At 43.3% G+C, this 22,473-nt stretch overlaps 1 protein-coding gene across 2 annotated transcripts; it reads right to left on the minus strand.

The window, feature by feature from the left end:
* Nucleotides 1-6,502: 6,502 nt before the first annotated feature.
* ptena (phosphatase and tensin homolog A) lies at nucleotides 6,503-18,762 on the minus strand. 2 transcript variants are annotated; one of them, XM_073481686.1, is made up of 10 exons: nucleotides 17,959-18,762; nucleotides 14,141-14,225; nucleotides 13,976-14,020; nucleotides 13,838-13,881; nucleotides 13,446-13,684; nucleotides 12,972-13,113; nucleotides 10,832-10,900; nucleotides 10,111-10,277; nucleotides 7,820-8,101; nucleotides 6,503-7,637 (listed from the first exon to the last, which is right to left on the minus strand). In XM_073481686.1, exons 1-10 carry the CDS (start codon nucleotides 18,035-18,037, stop codon nucleotides 7,452-7,454), a joined length of 1,338 nt encoding a protein of 445 aa, XP_073337787.1. In that variant the 5' UTR covers nucleotides 18,038-18,762; the 3' UTR covers nucleotides 6,503-7,451. The 2 variants fall into 2 exon arrangements, with proteins under 2 accessions (XP_073337787.1, XP_073337788.1); XM_073481687.1 differs by lacking the exon at nucleotides 10,832-10,900 and having other exon boundaries at nucleotides 7,368-7,637; nucleotides 17,959-18,127.
* Between the last annotated feature and the right edge of the window lie 3,711 nt (nucleotides 18,763-22,473).

A 22,473-nucleotide genomic window follows, 5' to 3' on the forward strand; every position in this document is an offset into this window, starting at 1 on the left:
AACAGAGCTCGTCAAAGTAAAGTCTGACTTAATGCACAGAAAGTACATTTTCACGTGCATACATTCAGATAAAAACCAAAGTTCCTGTTGTAGAAGAAGTGTACGTTCAGCTCTATGTAAAGCTGACGTTTTCTCCTCCTCTGGCTCTGGATGTTGACTATTATTCAGTACAATAGACACACATGTGCTCTTCATTGATCACACAGAGGGGATTAGTACTTGTGTTTGTGTGTGTGTCTGTGTGTGTGTGTGTGTGTGTGCGCAGAGGAAGGGGAGGGGTCAGTGGCGGCAGCAATACAGTAAGTGTTTCCATGTGCTTCTCTTATTCATGAAGACGCACATAAACACACACACACAGACTGACAAGCACGCTGCTGGCATATCCATGTCAACAAAAACTCACTCACACACACACACGAAGAAGAAGAGGAGAGAAACAGAGCTCGTGTGACTCATTAGGTGACTCAGGTCTTGACAGTAAAAATAACATCTGAGAACATTTACCGTATATTCATTAACAGTCGGTCCAAGTCATGACGAGAAGCACTTTAATGGGGTTTCCATCAAAATGCACCTTGCTAGCTGAACTAAGTCTGTGCTGCTTCTTAAAAGTGTTTCCAAACATCTCCCCTTCTTCTTCTTCTTCTTCTTCTTCTTCTTCTTCTCCTTCCCGATTCCACTTCCTCATTCGACGTAGTTTCCTGTGTGCTATCTATCGCCGGGGCTATTTTGGTGCATTCACACAAAAAGAGAAACCACACGAAAGTTGGGCCGGCACAGAAAAATAATGACACTGTTAAGATCTGAAGTGTTACGCAACAAAAGAGGAGATAATATTCAACACAGCAGATTGTAATCGTTCATATGTGATCCAGAATGAACACTGCATGAGCATACGTACGTACGTGTCACAGACTACGTACCATTTGTACAAAATCACGTTCACATTGTTTATTACCTGGTTTTCATGTTGGGACGATGGTGGAGTCACATGCGTCAAGGCTGCCAATCCAGTGGCCGCAGTTAAAGCATTTTAACACGATACCAGAGGATACTTTTAAGGAGACCTCGTGACCATTTCCAGCCGTGTTCGTGGCAACAAAAACTGGATATTTTTGACGGGAAGCCGGACCATCTGCATCCGTGTTTGTGCCGCCAAAAGCCGATATTTCTAAGGAGACCTCGGGACAGTTCCAGCTGTGTTTGTGGCGACCAAAGAAAAATGCTTTCCTGACCATAACCAAGTGGGTTTTGTGCCTAAACCTAACCAGAGCATAAGCACAGCGAAGTGACGAGAGAGACATAGAAGTTGAAGCCAAAGTGGTTTGCTAACGTTTATTCTGGCAATTTGGTTGATTGGGTATTCAAGGTGTTTGCCCAAAAGATTTAAAGTCAGTCATTTCTCTGCTCACCCTCATGCTGATGGAAAGTTGGGTGAAGTTTCGTGGTCCACTATACATTTCTGGAGCTTCACAGCAAAACAGCGCTGCAGCATTCTCACAGTAGATGAGTGACTTGTTTGAAAATAAAATAAAAAAATAACATAAATACAACTTGTCAGGCTTAATCCAAGATGAGGTTTGCTATTAGCTTAGCAGCTACAGTTAAGATTTCCGCTTAAAAAGAGTGTAAATAATATCTTCTCAAATCAATTTAGGATCTCAGGGCTTTTTGTAAACTTGGATTTCAGTCTACAAGCTGAATTTATTCATTTTAAAACAAGTCTCCCATCTATTTCAGTTGTTCAGGAGAACGCTGCGATGCTGTTTTGCTGAGAAGCTCCAGAAATGATTTGTGGACAATCAAACTTCGCCTGTCTTTCCATCAGTACGAGTAGCTAATAGCTGAATTATCATTTTTGGGGTGAACAAGTTCAATAACGTGCTGAAAAAAGTGCTAATTGTTTAAATATTCGTCTTAATCTCCCTCAAAGAAAAGCACATTCCAGCTTTAATGTCGCGGATTAATTAGAAAAACCTGCGTCTCTCCATCTCTGCGCTATTGAACCGCGTCGTCTTTATCTCACTCGCTGCTGTTTTTGTTATGAATGTAATGTTTGCGTGTCATCCCGTAACCAAAATACTTCCCGGCGTTAGCATCATTACTCTGGCATGCTCCAAGACTGATTGAGCGTGTTTGCTAATTTTTTTTTTTTTCCTCGTTGGCCGCAGCAGCAGCAGCAGCAGCAGCAGCAGCAGCAGCAGCAGCAGCAGACCACCGTGAAGAGAAGGGAGGAGAGGCAGAGAGGCACTTAGCATGTAAAAAGACCATATGTGTTGAGCATGAGTGTGGGCACAGAGAAATGATATGCCTGTGGTCCTGCCTGAGCTTATGTGAGTCTGTGGGAGGCAGAGTATACTTTGTTCGTACTGTAGTAGAGTTGTGTGCCAGCGCGATGGTCTTCACGTGTGGGTGTGTGCTTCTTTTTCCACAGGCTGTCACTCGTGTTGCTGCTGAGTCTTTGGTAACTTACACTGCCTGTATGAGAGTGTGTGTTTCTCTGTGTGTGTGTGTGTGTGTGTGTGTGTTTAAGCTTTTGTTTAATTTCTACTTCCTGTTTTATTCTTGGCCTAATCCAAACGCAACACAGCTGTGCAGTCAGCCAGAGAAAGAGGGCTTGGGGGATGGGTTGCCAGGTCCTGGTGAGTGCAGCCATGCTCTACAACTGCTACCAACAGATGGAAGGGAAATGGGGTTACCAGCTTGGGCTTATCTTCTCTTTGTAGGCCAGACTGACCCCCACCACCACCCCCACCACACTCCCCCCACCCCCCTCATTTGGTCATAATACTATGCTTAAATCTCTATATTTTGGTGTTAGCTTTTATTTCCTTTTTTCCACAGTAGTCTGATGAAAGGGGCTGCTGAAGGCCCAAACCGCAACACAAATGGGAGGTCGATATTATGAGACGCTATAGAGAGACAAAATTATGAGCTGCTTCTTATAACTTGGACCGAAGAGAGCGGGTCAGTGGAGTAAATCTGCATGTCTGGGTGACATTTGTTTATTGAAGGCTGGTAAAAGATGACCGTCGTAAAGAAATGTGGTGATATCTTTGGTCGTGGCTCCAAAACTGAGGTCCTAAGTCGCACAGTTTGAGAGTAGAGGTAGATCGATTGTCTTGTCGGGTCTCAGTCTCCTTGATTTTTAACAATCAGTATCGGCCGTGAAAAAGCCAATATCGGTCCAACCCAAGGGTCAATCATGGCTGTTGTTTGTATTGCGATCAAACACAGCCCGGGACAGATTCACAGCTAGTTGGGGAACTAGCTGGTGAGCTAACTGCAAACTCACCAGCGCTAGTCTGTCACAATAGCTCCCAAACACGCCCACCTGGCAGTTTGTTCAGCATCGTACAATGATTATTCAATACAACGATTACTGAAGAGTGAAGATAAAGCTTGGTCGCCAACTGGACAAAGAGTTCACACAGTTGCTTTTGCAACACTGTCTGCAAACATACTTCTGTTGCCATCGTCAGAAGGAGCAGAGTTTCGGTATCGAGGGGTAAGCACAGCAAAAAAAACACCCGTTCCTCTTTTGTGGTGCAGTTTTGACTCTGACAGACGGGTTAAGTAAGAGCGAAGGCTACAACACAACTATCAAGCTAGCATCCGCCATTTCGCTCTATCCCTTCAATGGTCAACACGACCAAGGTGGCCAAGGTGTTACGTACTAGACACTAATTTTCTATCATTTTTTGTCCTTTTTCTGTTAGTCTGGGCTTCCATAGGAGCCAAACATCCGTCTAAATGTGAGAAATAAAGTGAATATATCCGTTTCTTCTCACGTCACACCCTAAAGTAGTGTTTCGTCACGGCTGGATGTTTAAAAAAAAAGCGACCCGATTATGCAAAGCATACAATACACCTTCCTCCAGAATCACCAGTTTCTCCATTTTGTCTCATCTCAAGGAGGTGTTGATGCAGAAAAATCAAACAAACGAACATCTTTTTTCAGAGGAGCCGCTGCTGGAGACATACAAATGAAGCTGTATTTTGATTAGTATTAATATTTCAGATGCCGCCTCTGCTGCTGTGTCGGTGTTTGTGCGTGCGTGTGTGTGTGTGTGTGATGAGGAGGGCAATCAAAAGCAAAGATGTGGACTCTCGAAGCTCCACTGAAGTCGGAGCCTGTTCGCTCTCTTCAGTCTAGTCTGCCTGTGGAGAGCTGAGGCATCTCTCTCTGGTCTCTCTCAACCCAGCACAGCACATTCATTATTAATCTACCAGAGTCTCTCCCTCCTTCTCAGCTCAGCCAATTACAGTCGGGGCCCCTGCGACTGCTGCCTGTCTCATTTGACGCTGCACTGCTTTGGCTTTGATGTCTCTATCAACACGAAAGAGCCGGGGACCGAGTCTTAATAGAGCAGAAGGGGATTATGTGACTGCCTGCCTCTGGGGGTGGAACATTTTTTTTTAATATATATGTTTAATTCATACTTTATTTTATTATCAGGAGACTGGGCCATGCTTTAGCCAGGGTCTTGCCACTCTCTGCTCTCCTATCACAGCGACATGCTCGTTAATCCTGTTACTCTTTCATTTGGGGAGTCGCACACAAGCCTGCGAGCGGAGAGAGAGAGGAGGCTTCGTCTACCCGAGGCCTCGCGCTCCTCCCTCCTGGGCTGGCAGCCTTTTTCCTTCCTCTGCTCATTTCATGTGGAGAAGCCTTGATTAACCAGCGGCAGCCACTCTCCATGCAACGCTGATGGTTTGGTATGAGGTCAGGCTGCTGTTTGGTGCACAAATGTTGTTGTTTTAATCAGAGTTCAAGGGTCAGTTTGCTTTGCAATCAGTTCAGGAAATGGGCTGTTAACTCGAAACAAAACGTCTCTAACAGATCTGTGAAGAAACCAGAAAAGTACAAATACTTTTTAAGGTATCTGACAACTTTTTACTTTTACTCTCCACATTTTTCACACAAATATCTGTACATTCTGCTCCTTGCATTTTCAAAACAGCCTCGAATTATCACTTATTTTTATTTTTGCGCTATTGTTTGCCGCCTTCTGAACATCACAAGACTGATTTCAACCAAAAATCGGTGAATATCACGCACGGCAGACGTAGCAAGACGTAGCAGGACGGAAATAGACAGAGAGGGAGACTAAAAATGGGGAGAAGAGGCGTTCAGGTTCATTTAGCGTTGCACCAGTAGAAGGGATACTTTTTACTTTTATTCCTTTGAGTACATTTCACAGCCTGTACTTCCTTACTTTGACTCAGAGGTGGCAAAAGTACACACTCATTACTCAGGTAGAAGTACAGATACAGATACTCCAGGCTCTGAAATGTACTCGAAGTATAAAAGTCAAAATTATCCTTCTTATAATAATAATACTTAAATACTTAAAAGGTAGAATCAGTAAGATTTGTCCCAGCTGTTGCTAAACGCACCAGAAATACAGTTGATTGTTGAGTCTCATTCCTAGGACGTCAAATACCAACATTTTGGGTCAGTAAAGCGTCAAAAACTGTGAAAATAAGAAAATATAGAGGCAGATATGAAACACTAACACGCCTTTCTTCCCAATTCGAGTCTCCCTCTGTCTGTTTCCATCTTTAACGTCGTGGTAGACTGAAATCAGTCGATAATCCCCGAAACTGAAGTTACGAGCCTGTTTTGAAAATGCAAGGAGTAGAACGAACAGATACGTGTTAAAATGGAGTAAAAGTAAACATAATACTCAAGTACACACACCTGAGAAATCTACTAATGTACAGTAAAGTATTTGTACTTCATTACTTCCCACATCTGCAAATAAGCTTTCACTTTCATGGTTTCTCAACACACCCGTTTGAAACAGTCCATTTCCTGAGCAGATTCCCTTTACTTGAGTAAAGAAGTTCAACGAGTACTTCTACTTACATTTTTACACAAGCATGTGTACTTCTACTTGAGTCGAGAGTGTGTGCACTTCTGCCACCTCTGCTTATTTGAGCTTCAGTCGAACGAGAGCAAACTGCTGCTGATTAACGTCGATGCCCGGCTCCCCGGTTGAGTCACTTTATTTGTTTGAAGTGGGCTCTTCGCCCTCAGTTGAACTTTTAATAATAATCCTTCCATCACTTCCCTACCTCAGGTCCCTCCCGCTATTTGCAGCGTTGACCTTTAAAGCAGGAAGTTACTGTTAACACAGCTCCAGCAGCTGCAGCCGACGACGACGACAACCTGCTTTACAGCATTTTTCTCATCAAGCACAACGCTTGTGCACATTTTCCTCCCCGACTTCGCCTCACACACGCTCGAGTTTAGGCTATAAAAAGGGCCGGGCGCCGTCACTTACAATTACGGCTTGGGTTGACAGTTGAAGACGGCGCTGGACTCGCCGTTCGATGACAACTGCACATCACAAAAAAAAATCCCATTTTCATTCGGCATGATTTTCATTAACTGCGAGCAGCGCAGGGAGAATATTACATAAACCTCTGATGTAATTTTCTGAGCATGACTCAAAGCACTGGGGAACCCCACGCAGAAGACACATCTCAAAGCTGGTTTCTTTAAGAAAAGACAACATTGCATACATTTATTAGGGATGGACGCCAATTTCCAATACATGCAAATAACCATTGTCCTTTAAATGTAGTGTTGACATTATTGCAAACACTTGTCTCCCTGCTGTTTTGTGTATTATATTTTTATTATCTTAGGATAAAAAAAACATTAACAATTACATGGGATGCCTTGTTCTGCATAATTTAACGTATACACAGTGGGAACAGGAATGGCAATGCTTTAGACATCATCACAGCCTCTTCATAACCCCGCCCACCCCCAACCCACTGCCCGCATGCAGTTTGCACTGCACAAAGACCAAAAGTCACGTGAGACAGCCTGCAAAGAGCACAAGAAGCATTCACAGTAAAGGAGGAGAGGAAGGAGGAGAGGATGGATGGGGAGGGAGAGTAAAAGATGAGGAGGAAGGAGGAGGGGGAGGAAGGAGGAGGAGAAGAGAGGGAGTGAAACAAAGTGACTGCAGCACTGGCCTTGGTTTAGACAGGAGAAGGAGCAGCATAGTCCTAGTATATCATTCTAACTTCTCCCACACTTCAACTCCCGTCTCCTGATTGTGGTACTCTTTCCATTGTCTTTGACACAAAAAAAAGTTTGTTTATATATGCATGTATATATGTATATACATATACGTTTGTATACATATATATATAAATACATTTTTATAGCTACAGCACCTTTTCCCATGGGGCAACAGTGTCAATACCTCGCACATGGTACATGGCCGTGCCAAAGAAAAAAAGAAAAATAAAAAAACAATATATTGGTCAGGATATTTATCTTTTTTTCCCTAAAATTGGCATTTGACATGATGATATTCTATTGCCGTCTGGGGGAGGGAAGGGACAAAGGTTCTTCTTTTGAGTTTATATTCAAGTTTTCTCCTTTTTTTCTGGTGTATAATTTCTTCTTTTCCTGTTTTAAAAAGAGTTCACACTTTTGTGATTTGCGTGTGCTGCTCTTCATCAAAAGGTTCATTTTCCGGATCAGAGTCAGTGGTGTCAGAGTATCGATAATGGTCTGGCTCATTGTCGCTAACGTCCGGGGTGACGGATGTCGAAGTGCTTGCCTCCGAATTTGAAGGCTCCTCCACGGTTTTCGTAAAATACAACTTCACCTGAAATAGCAAATTAAAACTAACTTCAGTGTGTGCAATTAAAAAATAATAATAAACAAGTCTCATTATTAAAAGCTTCCATACAAACAGACTGATTTGACAGAAAAGCAATTAGCTTAACAATAGCTTCAATAACGCACAACAATCCATTCATCCAGCTAATATCTAAATTAAATCTTTACCTTGAAGTTTGGCGAGAAGTAGCGGTTAGCTTTGTCTTTGTTGGCCTTGTCCAAGTCGTTCTTAGTGAGCGTCAGGATGAGGTAGTCCCTGTCCCTGTCGCTTTCCCTGCCGCTGTCCCTGCAGCTGTCCCTGCACTCGGCGCTCTGCGGCTGGACCGAGCCCGGTGCCGTTAGCCCCGCCTGGCTGTCTGCATTGTTCACCGCCCCGTTCTCCATCTTGTCCACGCTCTCCTCTGGTCCAGGGATGAAAAAGGTGTTCACCCAGAAGTGGAACATTTTGTCCTGGAGGGCAAAGATGATGGAAGGAGAGTATTAAAAAAAAAAAAAAAGTGTTTATGGACTCAGACCTGTTGGCTAGAGCTGGTGTTATTCTATGTGTTTTCTCACTGTCAGCAAATCTCATTAAAAAATCAAAACCAACAATGTGTTAGTCTGTCTCTCCATACTTTCAGACTCCTCTACCCTGTCTGTGCACTCGGCCCCGAGCCCGTTTGTTTCTACTGAAGAACGTGAATCTTTAAAAACGTTTCATTTTTAAAAAAAAAAAAGGCTCCTAAACAGCCTGAAAACATCGAGCCGTTTCAGGAAATTACTGAGCCTTCAGGCACCGTCTTCTTTAGCAAACATTACTCAAAGAGGAGTAAACAGAGCATTTGTTGGAAAAAGTATTTTCAGCAGTGGCTTGATACACATTTGTTGTGTTGGTGAGTATTTATTTACAGCAGCAGGACGATCAATGTGGGACTGACTCAAAATAAACTACAGTGCGATGACGATGCCAACCTGTGTAACTGTGTGGATTATGGATGTGTTTTTAAAAAAAGGTGCCATATTGTGAGTTCATACTTTTATTTTGGGCGCCTACTTGAAGCTGTTTACAGGCTCTGATGTTCAAAAATACCTTTTTTTCCTCATACTGTCCACTGGAGATGCACCGATCGCCAGCGGGAGGGCCGTGAGCTGCATATGCATTAATAATAATAATATATATAGCGCCTTTCACAGAACCTAAGGTTGCTTTAAATGAACATTATATCTTGAATCTTGAATTATATGGAAAGAGAAATAGTTATATATATATGAAACATTATTATTATAATAATAATGAAATAACTGACCTGCTGATTGTTATTTTCTCTCTTTTTGTAACCTTCTTTAATTAAAATACAATTCTGTTCATAATAACACACCGTCTTTTAAATAACTAGCATTTTCTCCAAAATGTGTGTAAATCTGAGCAGCACAGAATCGGATTTATCTGTCGCTGATCAGCTGGTGACCAATCATGACTGATCATACTGAAAACCAGACGATTTCCGTCTCTGGCCGATCGATCTGTGCATCTCTACTGTCCGTTGCTGCAGCACCTCCCGTCTCTTTAAGGCCCCCCTCTTCCTAAAAGCCCAGTCTTCACTGATTGGTCAGCTCTCACAGGTCTGAGCAGACTCCACCCACCACACATCCACATCAGGTGACTGGTGACTGTATAGCTGTGACATCACAACCTCACAGGAGTCCCGACGGCTCATGATGTTTGTCAATTTAAAGGATAACCGTTTGTCAAGAAAGTCAACAATTAGTGTAAAGATACTAAAATAAGCAACGCACGTTTAGTTTTGTGTAAAATCGCTGAATGAACTACATCATCTCGCTCAATATCGTCACCAACACCAACGCGGTCACACAGGAAAAAGTATGAAAAAAGGTGAGAATCACAAGTCTGCTCACACTGACTGCTGCAGTTGTGTGAAAGGAAAGTTTGTCAGCTCTGTGAGCTGCTAATATACGGCACAGCGTCAACTATGCGACTGTTGGGTGTGTAGTCTTTATAATGACGTATATTCACAGACTTTTACACAGATTTTTTAAATGAGAATTTGACTTCCTCGAGTTAAAAAAAATATCTTTTAAATTGAGAAACATCATGTGTAACCCACGGTCCCATGGTGGTCCACTGGACGGGGCGTGTCTCTCTACAATATGGGACTTTTAAGAGTTTTTGGAAAAAAAAAATAAACTACAGCTTTGGTTTTGGTCTTTTTATGGGATTTGTTGGCAATAAAAATAAAACACCGTCAGCCTGATCCTTTTTTTAAAAAAAAAAAAAAAGCTTAATTGTTGGCACCCAGCTAAGTGAGAAAATGCCTCGTCAAACGCCTGCTGATTGCTCTTTGACCTAGCAGAGGTCGTGACGATCAACAGCTGAAATAAGCTCTTAAGACCGACAGAAATTTGTCAAGCACCAAGCAAATTACGCTACTACAATGAACACACACACGAGCACGACTAACCTTCTTCATCATCTTATTCTGTTTATGGAAGAACTCCACCTTGATGTCTCCACAAACTGGCAGCGGCTGGGGGAATTCGAAAAACATGTGCTTGTCCTCGCGCCGCGTGTGAGCGGGGTTCGACGTGTGAATCTTCACTTTCAGCTGGTACACCACAAACTGGGGATCTGCAAAAAGAGTGTCGACGTCGGCACATGGAGGAGGAGGAGGAAGGGGCAAGATTATGAGATTTGTGAGGGAAAAAGAGACAAGAAAACACAACAAGGAGAAGAAGAAGAAGAAGAGTGAGTGACAGAGGAGTCAATCGAGTGAGCAAGACAGGATTACCAGGGTTATTACATGAGTTTGACAAACAGGCACAGCACACCATCACCACTCCCCCACCAACTGAGTACGTGCAAAACATTATATTAAAATTTAAAGGAGGTGAAACAGAAAGTCCACAAGATCTAACACCAGAAGAGACCCAGAACCAGAGACACAGGACCCTATTCTGATAGACAGTCACGGTTTGGTCTTGGACCAGCGCAACACGTCGCATATAGCAGACATTTTTTAATCTTCCTTCTTCCTGTTAGGGTGGGGTGGTGTTGGAGATGACATCATATGCCTGTGAGCTAGTCCTATCCTGCTAGTCTACCTCCTGCCTGGTGGATCTCTGGGGCCATATAAAAGCAAAATGAGTGAAATAATAATAATAATGGATGAAAGGCTCATTTACCCCAATGCCAATTCCCTTTCTTGAAGCCCTGAGGGGTCGGCTCGCTCCTGTTTTTAACGGTACTGTCCCCTTAGAGAGAAAGAAGGAGATTATCACAAACAGGGCCTGGCTGGCCTGTCAGGGGCTTGACAGCAGCACAGCAGGCATACAAACAAATATTTACAGATTTATCTGCAGCTACAAACATCATACAGTACGTGGCTTTGAAGTGGAGGTGTACATCTTAAACATTTGACATGATGGGACACAAAGGGGAAGGAGAGAAAAAGGGGGAACTTGAGGCTGCTGACTCAAAAACGACCACAAACATCAGTTGAATTTGACAAAATGTGAGTTATTTCTAAACAGCACGATCAAACTAGCGTCGCTTCTTTTATCGCTGAGGTGAGCTCAAACCCGAGGCTTGAACGGGGTGATGCGTGTGTACATGTGTTAAGACATCAAACTCAGAATAGGGCCTTTTTTTTTTTTTAATAGAAGGAAAAAAAAGAGGAGGATCAATACAGTCGTGGCTGTCGAGCACAGTTAGGTGTTAGGGGTTTTAAAAAAGCCACAGAAGTGAAGAAGAGGAGGTGCTTTCGTTCTGACCGTTAGTTCAAAATGGGCAAATTCAGATGCAGGAAAAGCATAACATCGTGTGACTCAGACACCTTTGAGCAGAAAACTACTAAACCACCAAGAACAGCTTTCTATGTACAATACAGAGCAAGAACATGCTGAGAAAATATGGACAGCAAAAATAAATTTACTCTGTGCGGCGAAAAGGCTTCAGTATCTGCTTCATTTCTCACAAACACTTAAAGGGTAACGCCTCCAAGTTTACACATTCAAGTGTGTTTACAGGTCTTGAAAAATAAGCCCCGGAAGAAGCTGCTTTAAATCTGATTGTCTCCACCGAGTGGCTAAGTTGCATTGTGGGTAATGTATGCTCCAAGCAGTCTTGTTGGACTCATTATGGACGGTTTAAATTTCTGTTTTAATCAAAATCGAATAAAGCAGAACAGAGATATTGCCCTTTTATTCCACGCATTCTTCTTCCTTTTCAAAACCTGGTGCCTACATTACCCACAATGCAATTTAGCCACTTGGTGACATCACTGGAGGCAATTTATCAGATTACATGCTGCTCCCTTTGGTGCCCCAGAAGGCTTTATGCTACTTTTCTTCCCCACACATGCATATGCAAGACCTGTCAACGCACTTTAATGTGTGAAATTGGCGGAGTTACCCTTTAAGTTAAATCTTATATTGGAGGATGTGGAAATTAAGTTAAAAAATCGACTCCGACTGCTTCAGTGTCTGTGTCACTGAACACAAGGGACGACAAGTTCCCCTGTTTCCAAACACACCACTCTACAACAAAGTCGTACTGCACGAGCTGCGAGCAAACATGCAGCGATATTTAAATAGTCATGAAACCAACTACAGTGACGCGTTAACGCTCGATGGTTGTGGTACCGTATGCAAAAATAAATCACTGACCAAACTATTTAATTCTTTTACTGCTTTTTAGTGACTTCCTGTTCACATGCGAGTGCAGCATATAAACCTCACGTGTGTGTGGCTTTTTAGTGCGCTGACCGGCGTGCGAGTGTACAGTTTACTTCCCTCGCGCAGGGCTGTAAAGCTCTACATTGTGTAGCAGCGCGTACTGTAATTCATCTCAGTACTTGTGCACTTGAGCCTGACTCCTGTGGAGGCAATCCTTCTGAGGATGCGACATTTATTTTGAAATTATGACTCAAATACCTGCGATCATAAAAGGCGGTTGATTTCTGTTTCCTCTAATGAGACGATAAATTCCTTTATGACAAACAGAGGCGATACGAGTCATCTTGTTTTTCTTCAAAAGCAGGCAGAAAGCGAGTCGGGCCTTCTTTAAAGACTCGATCAATAAGACGCTGCCCTTGTTACTCAAAATGTCCAAAACACTGCAGCTGAATTCAGCCGCACTTGATTCGGTTTTAAAAAACGCCGGCGCAGGACTCTGCCGTAGATGACCCTCCTGCTGTTCTACGGCGCTGAACTGCCGCGTGGGTGAGCCCTACAGTGCACAACACATCCAAGGCTCTCGTTCCGTTTGAACAGCGCTGTGCGATGCCTACGCCCTAGTTTGGAGTTAAAGTTGAACATGACTCACTGCAGGTGCCCCCGCTGAACATGGGGAGAGTCTCGAACACCATTTTGTGGAAGAGGAGCGCCACCGGCTTGTACTCCAGCTGGTTCTTCAGTAGGTAGCTGTAGTAGTAGACGTAGCGGCGCTGGCTCGGGATCGTTACTCCCTGAAATGACAGAAATGGTGATTAAAGATCCCAAATGTACAAAAATGATGCTATCTCGTGTGTGTGTGTGTGTTGCAAGTGGAGCTGAAACTAAAAATGATCGAGATAATCACTTTTCAAGCAATAAAAGCCAATATTTCAGGGACCAGCTGCTTTAAAGAGAGGGTTTTCTGCTTTTTTCCAGTTTATTTTGTTGTAAAATGGAGATCTGGAGATTTTGGAGCTTAAACTGTAGGAAAATGCAATTGGCATCTTTCACAACTCCTTTGTTTCTGCAGAAAATAATTAGTTACAGCTAGACATAGACACGTGGTCTCCGATTAACATCTCACCTTCTTGTCCCTTGTCCTGACTTCTCCGTAAAAGTCAAGCGCTTCTTGGGCCTCCAGGAATTTGCCGCGATGGAGCAGATAAGCGCAGATCATGACTCCGGTGCGGCCCTTCCCGGCCTTACAGTGGATGGCCGCCACGTGATTGTCATCCTCGCTGAGCCACTGGTCCAGGTCTTCACAAAACGGCTTAATTAGCTCCAGCTGAGGAGGGTTGTGGTCTTCGAAGGGGTACTGTGCAACTGATGCGTGACGAGTCGCAGGCCCACGCAAAGATGTAACCAGAGAGCAGGGGGGGGGGGGGGGGAGAAAAAAATGTTGACAGGTCAGAGGAGACGAGACGGAGAGGAAGACACAGTGGACATTTGTTTTAAGGAACATGTAAATCAGCCTACCTCTGCAGTTAAATTTGGCAGCATCGTAGTGTCTTTCTGCGCAGCTGAAATGGGAAGAAGAAAATCCAGTTAGCGCACACACACAGAGGAAGTTGTCGAGTGCACAAAGAGAAGTTCAGGTTTATGAGGAACACTTACAGGTTGTAGATTTTGTAATGGTTTTTATGCTTTGAATCCAAAAACCTGTTTGCGAGAGAGAACCAGATAGAGAATGCATTTATTAGATCAACCAGCAGAGCAGAATAACCACATATTTCTCTGACATCTCACTTTTCTACGATCAGCAGAGGCAGCAGAACTCACCGTACTACATCATCTATATTGTTTCTGTACACGCCTTCGAGTCTCTCTGCAGGAAAGCCCATCGCAATGATGTTTGGGTAGATATCTGTTCAGGCGAGAGTCAAGGAAATGTATCGAAGCACCCAGACACAAAAAGAAAAAAAAAAAGCACGTCTACCTTTTGTTTTCGACAGCAAATGCACTTTCACTATCCGAAGAAAGAAGTAGGCACTTTAAGAGGAATGCAGAGATGAGCAGCAGAGCATTAAAAAAAGTTTTAGCCAACGTCAATATGAGGGTGTCGTTGTAGTTATGGATAGATGGGAGCACAGAGGAAGGGGCGCTCATAAGGGGTGTGTGGGTGTGTGTGTGTTGTGACAGATGGCCTTGACAGTGAGAAGCAGGCAGAGAGGGACGGGAGTAACAGCGCTCCTGCACGAGCCAGGCCCACATGTGGGTGCACGAGGAGAGTCTCCGCTCCCTGACCTGCATTTATTTTTAGAGCCCAAAGTTATATTGGGATGATCGCAAATGTTCGGCTTATCTCTCTTTCAAGCGCAGCCGGACCGATTTGAATACCTGTGAGGTGGAACGCAGGCAGCATGAAGACACGCAGGTAATAAAAAAAAAAAAAAACAACAACCCACAAACACCCTTTGTGTTATAGCTTCGAGTTGCACATGCAGCAGAATGATGGACAAGATAAAAAAAAAAAAAAGCAGCACACACACAAGGTTTCACTGCAAGTTCTGGTTGCACCGTCTGCACCTGGCTGCCTTTACATCGCCTGAACGCGGCTGCCTATTTCAGCGCTGGAAAAACGTCGCGGCCGATTACACGGCGACATACGTGCAATCTTTAAAGGCAACGCATCAGTGTCATGTTGCAGCGAAAAAGAATAATTGAGTTGGCATGCATGTCTTTGAGGCTCGGCTGCAAACGCCTACCTGTAACTGAAGTCTGCCTGTCGCCATAAGCTGTGGGATTTCACACTTTAACCACTGACTAAAGGGCAACCTTTTCTTACACTTCCTGTGCCACGGTGTCAAAAATAGAAAAGCTGAATAATTCTAATTGGATGTGTCTGTTTCAGTTTGAGCAGACCATATTTTTCCGGAGTCAAATCACTTTTTAACTGGTCAGAAAAATTTGACACACGCGGCCTGACAACTCTGGTGAGAGAGCGCGGCTGGGCCCGACATAATCCTCAACTTTGTGTGCACACATACATGCAAGTACCTGCACATGCAAAAGCGCACAAGAACAACCCTCTTTCAACCGTTAGTATAGACAAATGTTGAGATCCAGAACAAGTAGACACACAAAGATTAATGCAGTTTCAAAGATCTTTAGCGGAGGGAAAAAAAAGCAAATGTCAATAAAACCCGAGGAGGAATTTAATAAGTGCCCTAATGCAGCTGAAGCATGGTCAACACAGGCCTTGAAGGATGAATTCAACAAGCGAAACAGCAAATCTATGCTATTATTTGCATTCTGCCGAGCTACTTCCCTGTAGCTTTCAACATGGAAGCCTGTCTGCACATACTGTGCCATAATCCAGTCCATTAATGTCTCAAAGACCTAATTAGGAGCCAAACACAGGTTTTTCTGCGCTATGTGATGGGCTACTCTAACCCTCGTAACTAATGGCAGAGACATCCCAGTCAGACTATTATAAGTGTTTTTTAAAAAGCTCCAGAGCTCCCAGGAGAGCCTCGGCCCAGGGCATGGGGGGGCTTGGTCTCTGCAGCTGGGAGGAAACGCACATACGGGACCCCCGACGGAAGCTCCAAGTAGGAGGGAAAAAAAAGAGAGAAAGAAAATTTGCCGTTTCAGGCACGCCTTTTCTTTAGAGCCAGCCCTGCCTCAGCTCTATGCATACGCCAAATCCACAACTGAGAGCAAGAGAGAGAGAGAGGGGGGAAAAGGGAGAGTGGGAACCGGCGAGCGCTGAGCAGAGGAGGGGGGTAGGGAGGACAGGAAAGGAGGAGAGCAGCAGAGGAAAGGGGGCAAGCAGAGGGAGGGAGAATTAGAGTGGGAGTAGTAAAGAAAAAGAGCAAAGGAGAGGTGGTGGGTTGAGAGGGTAAGAGAGGGAGAGAGAGCACTCAGACAGCAACGCTGATACAATATCACTGGCAACTCTATTTTAAGGGCAATTCCCAGAACTGTGATACTGCATTACATAACTGCAGAGAGCCCATATTGTTTTTAGACACCGTGCCAAAAAATGATAAAAGGCACGGTTCGAAAGGGCCCACATCTGAGCAAGAGGAGCCAAAGAAAGATGCCACTTTTTGAGTGGCGTGCCCCTACACACCTGCACAAAGACACGACACAGTCCCCCGACAAACGCTTCGACCACATTACACAACCAGGTGAGAAGCGTCTGATCAAACATAGTGATGCACAGCAGCTTCAGTCGCACATGCGTCCCCCCCCAGCAGCCTGGATTCAGCTCAGTATGTCATCTACAGTACAGTGTTGAATCAGAGTAACTCCATTAGAAAAGACAAATCAGAGCTCAGCGTGTTTCTCAAGATGAAAACAGAGCAAATTATCTCCGTGAATGCCGTACTGATGCTGTACAGGACCGTATAGGACCGCAATTACAATCACATTTATGATCAATCCATCTGCCGAATGCCTTTCTCAGATTAGGCCGATCAATCAGTCGGTCTATAGAGTGCAAGAAATAGTGATAAAAGCCTCATCACAATCTCCCAGAGCACACCTCTTCACTGTCTATAAAAGGAATCATTCTCTCTCCCATCGAAACTAAGAAAAACAGCAAATTTCTCACATTTGAGAAGGCGGAAGCGGCGACTTTTATGGTTAAACGAGAGAATATCAAAACTGTTGCAGATTGTATCGATCGATTCGTCAATCGTCTGCTCCTTCAGCTCTGTAAAACCAGAAACATCAACCTCGGGACTGAAGAGGCAGCTTGACATCCTTACAAAAAGTCATGTGCACAAAACATCCACACAGCCGTGACCCACTCTCAACACCGCTGTTACATTTTGCATTTCGTCGGCCATGGGGCGACCACATCGTTCGCTGATCTAGTTTATCACCAGCCGAGTGAGTAAAAAAGTACAGACTTCAGTAGCAGCAACACTGCACTGGGGAACCAGGTCAACTATTATCAGTGGTAACAGATGAGAAATGAGTGCTGCAGAGGGGCCAGAAATAGCTATTCTTAAATCTCCATGAAGGGAAATGAAGATGCTCATTTGATTTTTTTTTTTAAAGATTTGCAGGAATCTATTAATCCATCACCTTTCCTCACCTTGTGGCTGCAATCAGCTTTCCAGCTTTTGCATCATCAATCCAGAAACCTGCCACATAATGAAGCCACATATCTACCATCTACATGCACTGACACACAAAAACATAACACGATATAAATACTTGACACCATCTACCTTCCTCCACACACCAACTGGTTAAAAAAAAGGATGACTTAATGCCACTAACAATTTCACAACCTCAAGCTAGGTCCACCGCTGGGTTACTGGCATGCAACTTAAATGGCCTGTCGTGATTTTTTAAAAACACACACTGACGTCTAGTTGAACAGGGTTTTCCAGCTATAACACGACTATGACATGTATGCGTGCTTGGTTTGACAGATCCACCATCTTTCAAACATGCTGGGTGACAGCAAAGCTGCGCTGTCTGACCAACTAGCCAGCTAGCATCGGTAGCAGAGAAGCTAACTACCTCACGTTACTCCACTGACGTTTCTGGTCCCAGGTCTCCTACTCGGAGCAGCGATCACACACATTACTAGTTAATGTCCCGGGTGCTGTGGAAATGAGAAACACAGGGAAGGATACATGTTAAGTCCAGGTCGAACCCATCCTCTTGATATCTCCTTTTGTTCCGGCTGACCATTTCTTTTATAATCGCAGCCATTGTAGCAGGTGACAGGAGTCTATATGGGTAAATGATGAAAAACAGGTTTTTCTACTGTCGGCTGTCTGGTCGTGTGTGTCGCAGTCAGTGGGGTCCCGCTCTCGGTCGCTGGCTCCTCTCTGAATTTTTTGCAGGTCCCTCGCAGAGACGTGCTAGCCAGCAGAGCTAGCAGTGGCTGTCGGTAGGATTAGAAAGGCTTTCTCTGGATCATAAAGACGGGCCTTGCTCTGCTCCTCCGTGCAGGCCCGACTTTCCCAATCCTGCAATTCGTCTTGCAAAAACCCCCGAATAAAATACATGCAGTTGTCCTCAGAAAAAACCTTTAGATGCCAGACACGGTCCAAGCCGATGGCTCAATCGCCGCCGCCGCGATTGACAGCGAGAGGACGGAGAACTCACCGGTTCCCGAAACCCGTATCCAGTCACTCGGACGTCAGCTAGCTCGCTAGCTAACCAGCTAGCTAGCGCAGCTAGCTAGCAACAATAGCTAATGCTACCTCCTTTTTCGATCCAAAAGCCTCTAACGATTCAACATTGTCATCGACTGATTGCCAAGAACACATCTGAAAAAAAAAAGTGACAGGCTCCACCTTAAATGTATATAAACTATACAAAGATTACAAATCTGCACAGATTGGTCTGACAGTTCCGTCCCGGGGAATCATCTTCTTTTTCTCGCTCCTCTCGCTCCAGCTGAACTCTCAGGCTCCCATCATGGCCTCCACCGAAGGAAAAAAAGAAGGTAGAGCAGGCTGGGATTTTAGAGCAAATATCCCGCCGCGACTCACGATGTAGTCCGCCTATTTAATTAAACCCGGCAAACGTCGCATTAACTAATACCATCCCAACAATTTACACAAGGTGCCAAAGAGCGACTGCTCACATATGTGGTTGTTTTAGCCCGTGAAAGCGACACAATCGGGTTATTTCGTGCTCCCGGCGGAAGGATAAAGCGAGTCCGCGTGCGACGCTCCCTTCTGTCAAAGTGGTCACGTGTGTCTGTAATTAGGGAAGTTTCCAACATAATGTCACTTTTCGCGGTTTAAACTGTCATTTCGGCCTATAGAGCAACCAGCTTGTTACATAACCACCTGTAACACGTTCATCATGTCCGCAGCGACGTTTATACGCTCTTTATACGGTTTATTCACATTAATCCGAAATTATGACAGTGTTAATTGCACGAGCCACAGCAGTCAGCATAAACACGTGTTTACATTGTCTTTATGAGGAAAAACAAACAAACACTAAAGCTTTTATTATGATATAATATTTTTTCTCAATTATATTAATCATAAAAATGTATGATTTACTTTACAAATACACAAAAAAGTTATCAAATGTGTGGTGATAAGGCTGCAGCCTACACTTTGTTTCTATTAAGATGCTTTAAGTGCCAAAACTTACTGGTTAGAGCAGTTCAAACTGAACTATTCACTGCTTTTCTTATTACTTTATTATTATTATTATTATATGTAAGTTGAATATTTGGTTTTGTAAAGTTGGTGGGACAAACTCAAAAAATCACCTTGTAATATGTGAAAAAAGATATTTTTCCATATTTTTCTGACTAATTCATTAAATGATTAATTGAAAAATGAATCGGCAGGTTAAAGGGCACCAATGAATAACCATAGTTGGAGCTCAGATGTATTTCCACCAACTAAAATCAGCGCGTGCGCCTGTGATCAGTACGTCAGGAAGTGTCTTTGGAGGCAGGGGGCCCATTATTGTTAAAGCCAAGCAGCACCAGCCGCAGAATGACATCCATATTACATCCATCGCCTCACCCTCGTCCGTGCAACATGACTATGCAAACAATTCCAGATAAAATATGTGATAACTATTTCACATTTTCATATTTAAATAAGCAGCCCTGCGCATCAACCTGAACACCTGTGCGCTCCTGTACCTGCAACATCACATTTTGGGGCGTTAAAGTAGGATTAGCCTACATTCTGAATTATTAGGGCCTGTAGGACACGAGAGATTTACACCAGTCGCTGTCCTGGTCATTTCTCAGCGACGTGAAATGTTGGATGTACAGTATAGTTGGAGGTTTTGTATAAGTACTGAGGGTGCAGTTCAGCAGATTTAAATGGGGTTACCTGGAACATCGCAGATTAAATGATCTGATCCCATGTGAGGCTAATTAGGAATCTGCTTCTTACAGGGGGACGCCGGTTCTCCTCATAGACGGACGCTCATCTCATAGCCGTGTAAGCCCTCACAGATTAATGACTGGCAAAATTAATCAGACCCTCAAGTTCACTCAACCATCTCTTAAGTGTAATTTGAAAGCGTCTCAGGATCTCCTTAATCTGTAATAAAAGATCGAGCTGGTAAAGCCCAATCCAGAGACAAAACCTGTGTTTTCCAATGCAAACGAAGGTGCATAAGAAATTAGGACTATTTTAAAAATACGTCTCCACTGTTTACTCTCTATTTAACAGAAAATCTGACTGATAGTTTTTGGATAGACGGATTATCGGCCTGGTCGATTATCTGGGTCGATATTCTGCATTTTCTGATTATCACTATCAGTTTTTTTCTGTCAGATTGCAGAAATAATATACTAATTTAAAAATGTGCTACTTTGGCTCTGTCCCGCTTATAACCAGGCTTTGGGAGTAAAGGAACACATGTAATGGGATAACGTAATTAGGATACAAAAAAAAGGTGAAGTAACAGAAAAAAAAATGACATACTAGTTGGTAACGTGCACACATGACAGCACTTCACGAGTCTCACACAACATCACTCTCGAGTGAACACACTCGTTATCAAGATTAAATAAAAGTCATCTTATTGATATTTTTTCTCTAGTCCTTATTTGCTTATGTCTGTTATTGAGGTAATCCAAAAGTAACGGAAAGTAATCAAGTTACCTTGCTGTAATATAGTGATACTTGCATTACTGACAACAGGTAATGACTTACTGTATTAGAATACACATTTAAAGTAACCCTCCCAACGAGGACTGTCACGATATCGATGTTATCACGATAATCACAGGATCTCGTGGTGGCATCGTCTTGTCCTTTTGTCTTTTTTAAGGCGGGTGGCAACGAGCATTCAGCTGCATCGCTGCCGTCTACTGTAACAAGCGTCATCATCAGAATATCGTGACGCCCCTGCTCCCAACTCTGCCCACAACAATATCTGAAGGGTCAGAGGTTTCACGTGATGGCCTATCAACACTGACTAATCTGAATCTGCAGAGTAACTAGACACTAAAGTAATCAAATACATGGTTTTTACTTGAGTAAAAGTTAAAGTCTTAAAGTATCTGATTAACTGTACGTACGCATTAAAAGGACAAGTAAAAGTAAACCATACATATATTTACATGTGTGTATATACTACATACTCTGGGTCAACTGATTAATGATCACTATAGCTCTGATGCAGTGTGTAATCTGCAAAGTAACTTGTAACTAAAGTGTTCAAATAAATATGAGTAGAAAGTTCAATATTTGCCTCCAAAATGTAGTAGAGTGCAAGTATAAAGTAGCAGAAAATGGAACAAACTCAGTCCAAGTACCTCAAAACTGTACTTAAGCACAGTACTTTCCATGACTGAGGGCAACTATAGAGTAGCAGAAATACTCAAGTAAAGTACCTAACATTGTACTTAAGGACAGTACTTTAGTAAACTACATTCCATCAACGGTTATTTTAAATTCTGACACTTAAACACAAGATTCGTATTTTTACTGCAAATGCATATCGGTTCCAAATATCAGTTACTGGCCTCATTGATTACTTAATAATCGGTATCAGTATGAACCCTGAACAAACACTAGACAAGTCGCAACACAGGACTATCTTTGGTCTGGTCCTAGCGAATACTATCATGATGTAACAAATTACATCTACTCAAATTACTGTAATTACGTCATTTTTTGGGTACTTGTATGCATGTAACTGTGTACAATTTAAATTGATATCTAAATCCTTTATCTGTGTTTTTGTAGCCGATAAGGCTATCCTGAATGAAAACCCTGACATACTTTTACTTAAGTATTACTTTAATACCACTTGTTTTACTTGTCCTTACAAGTACAGACTTTTCAGTACTCTTTCAGTAACCAAGGCTGCCTCCTGCCAGAGAAACCCAACATGACTGTGCCCTTTTACATGCATTTACAGTGGAGCCTTGTTCTGTTATCACTGTTTTCCTGCACCACTTCTCGCCAGCAGGTGGCAGCATTGTACTTTTCACACTGCAGCCACAAAATGCCAAACTGCCCAGTTGACTTCAACCTTTATCCCTCGATAGATAAGCATGCACTTTGTACAGGCATAAGTTAATGTGAGGTGTGTTGCATAACCATGACAGAGAGCGATATTGCTGAAAAGAAAACATTTCAATCGTTCACATTACAGGATTATCTTATCGACACATTATCTCAATATCAGGCGTTCACCAGTGA

Source organism: Pagrus major, chromosome 15 (genome assembly GCF_040436345.1).
Source record: "Pagrus major chromosome 15, Pma_NU_1.0".
In the NCBI taxonomy this organism is placed as follows: Eukaryota; Metazoa; Chordata; class Actinopteri; order Spariformes; family Sparidae; genus Pagrus; species Pagrus major.